At 41.0% G+C, this 4706-nt stretch overlaps 1 protein-coding gene across 1 annotated transcript; it reads right to left on the reverse strand.

Annotated features, from left to right (window-relative positions):
• Nucleotides 1-213: 213 nt before the first annotated feature.
• purg (purine-rich element binding protein G) lies at nucleotides 214-2580 on the reverse strand. Its single transcript, XM_033646282.2, has one exon. It carries the CDS (start codon nucleotides 2220-2222, stop codon nucleotides 1194-1196), a length of 1029 nt encoding a protein of 342 aa, XP_033502173.1. The 5' UTR covers nucleotides 2223-2580; the 3' UTR covers nucleotides 214-1193.
• Nucleotides 2581-4706: the final 2126 nt, after the last annotated feature.

A 4706-nucleotide genomic window follows, 5' to 3' on the forward strand; every position in this document is an offset into this window, starting at 1 on the left:
AGTTTTTCCTGCCCACTTGCACGCCATAAAACTGATTATCAATATGCTTTGGGGCTAAATATTAAAGTGGTATAGCAGGTACCACATTCTATCAACACTTAGGGACTGTTCATTACTTATGAAGTGGGAGGGGTGGTGCAAAAAGTGGGAGGCATGTTAAATATTTTTTAAGCACTGGAAAGGGATTTATGTTTATGATTGTGGCTTAGGGGAGGGGCATACAAATTTGTATGTAAATTTGTTTTGTATTTCTTTTAAAATACAGACCTTTTTAAAAAAAAGTGCATGTTTTCTTTTTTTAAAAATTGCCAAAATTACACCATGTATCATAGCCAGAAACTGTAAAAACAGAAATTATCCTTAAATTTTCAAATTTTCATGATTTACATCATGTGTGACATATTACCAAATCTGAACTTAATATAGAGATATTTCATCAAAATGACTTTATTCTATATCATTTAAAATTTGGCCAAAAATAAACTGACTGCATGAACTACCTAGCATAAACAACAAAAGTGAAAAAAACTGAGTTTTTTTTCCCCCAATTCCAGGATTTTAACTTTTAACTTTCAAACATCAAATGGTAAGTTTTAAATATCTAGTAATGAATTTATGGTGGAGGAGGGGTCATGCATTTTCCCCAAGTCACTTACAGAGCCTCAAGGAAAAATCTTTGTAGCTTTAGGAAAGGGTGAAAAAAAAAAAAAAACCTGAAGTCATGCCCCAGCCAACCCCTTTCTCTGATAAGTAAAGAAAAGTCCCTTATAACTAAACAGTGCTGTAATTTACAGCACACTCCTTCATTTTAAAGGGGAGGGGTAGGGGAAATATACAGTTCTGCTCAGGGTCCCAAATAGTCTTGGGCTGCCTCTGGCTAAGTAACTAAAGTGCATTAAATAGCACTGAGAAATGAAGAGACTGGAAAATGAATAGTTGACATATTTCACTGAAACAGACATAGGCATTGGGCTATGAATGAATGACTTCTTGGCAGGTTACAATTTGTACTTCACCAGCCCTTGGTAGATGAGCCAAAAAGTTAAGGTGGGACACTGCATCCTGTAGTAGGCTATCGTAGGGACACATACAGTAGCATAGAGGGTTGTTTAAGGTTACTGTCATGTCTGGATATTTCATTAACTGAGTCCCTAGAATACATGCAAATGCACAGACACAGCCTACTGCCAAGGTCAGTCCTCCTGCTCCTCGCTGTCCTGCCGTGTGTCTATCCTCTTCTCTTTGTGACAGGAGAAAATTCGTCTCATCTCTTCTTCGTACCTGATGAAATTTTCTCCAAATCTAGCCCAGGCTTTTAGGGGAACTGTGATGGTGTTTCTATACGGCTGCCGAACCTCACTTATTTTTAAAAAGACACCATACCGGTTAGACCCGACGTCAAAGTAAAACCTCTTGTTGTCCACCCGAAAAGACGCAGCCTCTGGAAGCTCGGGATTGTTGTCGTGATTCCTGGATCCCGTTCGGCCGCGGTCGTCGCTCTCCTCGTCGCCGTAGTCTTCAATCAGCTGTGACAGTGCGTCTCTGAACTCGATGAGCCCCTGCGCTGGCAGCACGATGGTCTGCTCGATGCCCTGGCCGTAGTAGCCCATTGTGCCGTGTCCTTTGCTGACAGTCTGTCGTATGCGGAGGAAGCGACCTCTCTGATTCTCTTTCAGGTCCAGGAAATACTTTCTGTTGTCTCTCTCGATGAATTCGCTCTTGAGGACGCGGTGGGCATGGTCGTCGGACACCGCCGAGCCGGTTGGAGACAGCGCCGCGTGCTGCTCCTGCGTTCTCCTGCGGGAGTCGTGCGCGCGGCCCTGGCCGTTGTTGCTGTGCTCCTCGAGCTGCGGAGGCGCGAGGCCCCCCCGCAGTCCGATACGGGCATAATAATCTATGAAGTCTCCCAGGCAGTAGCGGAGAGCGGGGGCCATCGACATAGACAGCGTCAGCTTGCTCTTCCTGATGTTATCATGACGGCCTCTTCCGATCCATACCTCTGCTATTTTGAGGAAGCGTCCGCGAACACTCTGCTTGACATCCAGATAGAAGCGTTTCTTCTGGATGTCGACGCGTTTTGAGGCTAACTCCTGGATGTCATTGCCCTGCTGCTGTGAACCGGTCTGGACATATTGCTGAGGATATGTGGGTCTTGGTAAAGAATCTGATGCAATCTTACCCCTGCCTCTTTCCATCCCTCTGCAACATCCATCAGCCATCATGATTTATATTCCACCACTAGACAGCACAGGACAAAGCGATTCCCCCATCCCAGTGGGCGACTAATAGACGAATAAAGCAGGCTTATTCATTCAGCTGGCTACAAACAAGTTAGAGCGAGATGCCTCGAATGACCTGAAAATGGCAGCTAGTTTGGAGTCACCAGCTGATCGAGTTTCTGTGTCCCGAAAAAAGGTCAAGCTCGACTATTTAGCCGTTTCCACTGCAAACTTCCATGCCATTTTCCATCACCTACTTGCCTCACAGCTACCCCTTTTACCGAGGGAACCAGGGAAGCAGCCAACCTGAAATGGGAGGAGGTGTCCAATACTACATGAACCCGATGAACCCATCCACCCCCCCTCCCCGTCCTGAGAATACCTCAGTTAAAGAGACACGATTTACACTGTGACTGTCGAGACTGGAGTTCTCACCCAGGCCAGGACACACTCATTCAGCTGCATCAAGCTCACCCGCACATATTTTAAACAGGAATATCAATAATGAGGAAATGGTGCCTAAAATCAAATCACACATCCAGTCCTCTATTTACAGAATGACGAGCAATGGGCTTGAAGGCAAGAAATTAGGAGTGGTTAGGATAAAAATATTTATATACTCAGTGTGTCATAATTATGACATAGCAAACAACTCATAATACTGATTTCAAATTTGCTAAACTGCCAAAATGTTGGAGTGACCAGGTATGGTTGTAACAATGGGATAGCTGTTACAGCATTACATTCACCAAGAAGGGATGCCTTATTAGTCATTTAAAGGTGAAACAGTGTTAATTTGATAAAGGAAAAATGACATACATTTTTCGTCAACAGCCTTTTTTCCATGACCAAAACAAGACAAGCTAAAAAATAGGTCTTGATAATTAGACTAGACTATTATATTGCAGATTAAGAAAGACTTGAGTTTGGGTTTTTTTTTCTCACTTAAATCTTTATTGACAATTTTTGTATTAACAGCATAATGAAATAATAAAATCACTGAAAAATAATATGACCCAACAAAACAAAAACTGCTTGGGGAAATGCATATTACACAGTAAGAATTAAGGTTTTAAATGTTTTTCTGTTTGTTAACAGTGAGATGGATAAGTCAGAGTTTACAATGAATGTGGGTACAAATCTTAGTTGTCTCAGATTAGTTGTTTGTGGTGTCAAAGATTTGAGAGCATAACTAGAGAGATGTTGAGCTTTTCAAATGATGATCAGTAAGATTGTGCTCGTAAATCACCCCTTAAACCTGTAAAACACTGTTGGAGAAATGACAGCTTGTAAATGTGCAGAAATTATTTGTAGTTGTAGAAAAAAATGTCTAATATAAATTTTTTATACGTTACCTTAATTCTGATTTCTGATACATGGATTAGCCTCATTGGATTAGTTTAAAGATTAAAAAAAAAACAACATAGAAAACATAATGGCTAAAAGTTGACTAAAATGTTTTGAATTTTTGTTGACTAAAACTAGGCTAAAACTATGAAGGATGAAAACGACTAAAATGTGAGTAAAAGTAAAGTAAAATAGCGGTCAAAAATAGCACTGAGGTGAAATGTGTACGATTTAGGGGAATTTGGTGGCGTCTAGCCATGAATTGCAGATTGCAACCAGCTGAAACTTGTCCTGGCGAGAATTCTTTGAGTGTTTGTGATTCAGAAAGTTTTTATTGGGAGCCGAAATATCCACAGACGTCCCTTCTTCTCCAAAACAAACAGACCAGGCAATTAGAATCACTAAAAACACTGAATAGAATAGTTTCAAATCAGTGCATCTTCAGCACTATCTGGCTTCTCGAGACTCGCCCACAACATGCAATAGTGTGCTCACCCCTTTACTCTGATAAATTAATATGTGCTCACCTTTTTCTAATCCAGACGTTCAGGGGGTTTTTTACCATGAGCTGAATTAACCATAGAGGACTCTTCCTCTCCAAGACAAACTGACCCTTTGAATTAAACTAGTAAAACACTGAATAACACACTTTCATGTTTCAAATATGTTTATTTCAGACGCAGTTTGGCAAGCTGCGGATGGCTAATCCAACACATGCTAATGTGTGGTCTCTTTTTTCCCTCACATAACATAAGATCCAGACGTTCAGAGGGTCTTAACCGAAAGCCAAGCTATTCACAGAGTACCCCTCTTCTCCAAAACAAATGGACCAGGTGATTTAAACTGCTAGAAACACTGAATAAAGCAGTTTCAAGTTCCATATCAGTGTAACTCCTGCTCTGCACATTGGCGATTTCCATAAATGATGACCCACTCTCTATGTAGACATAAACGGCTCATTCTGAGGTAAAGGGAACACAGCAACTCTTATTTTCAGGTGGTTATACAATAAAGAAATCATACTAATTATATTATATTATATTCCATATCTGCCAATATATGCCCCTAAATCCTACACACTGGACCTTTCTGGACCTGAGTTTCTCTGTTTTGTAATGCTGTAAATGACCGTAATTTTAA

Source organism: Epinephelus lanceolatus, chromosome 19 (genome assembly GCF_041903045.1).
Source record: "Epinephelus lanceolatus isolate andai-2023 chromosome 19, ASM4190304v1, whole genome shotgun sequence".
NCBI lineage: Eukaryota > Metazoa > Chordata > Actinopteri > Perciformes > Serranidae > Epinephelus > Epinephelus lanceolatus.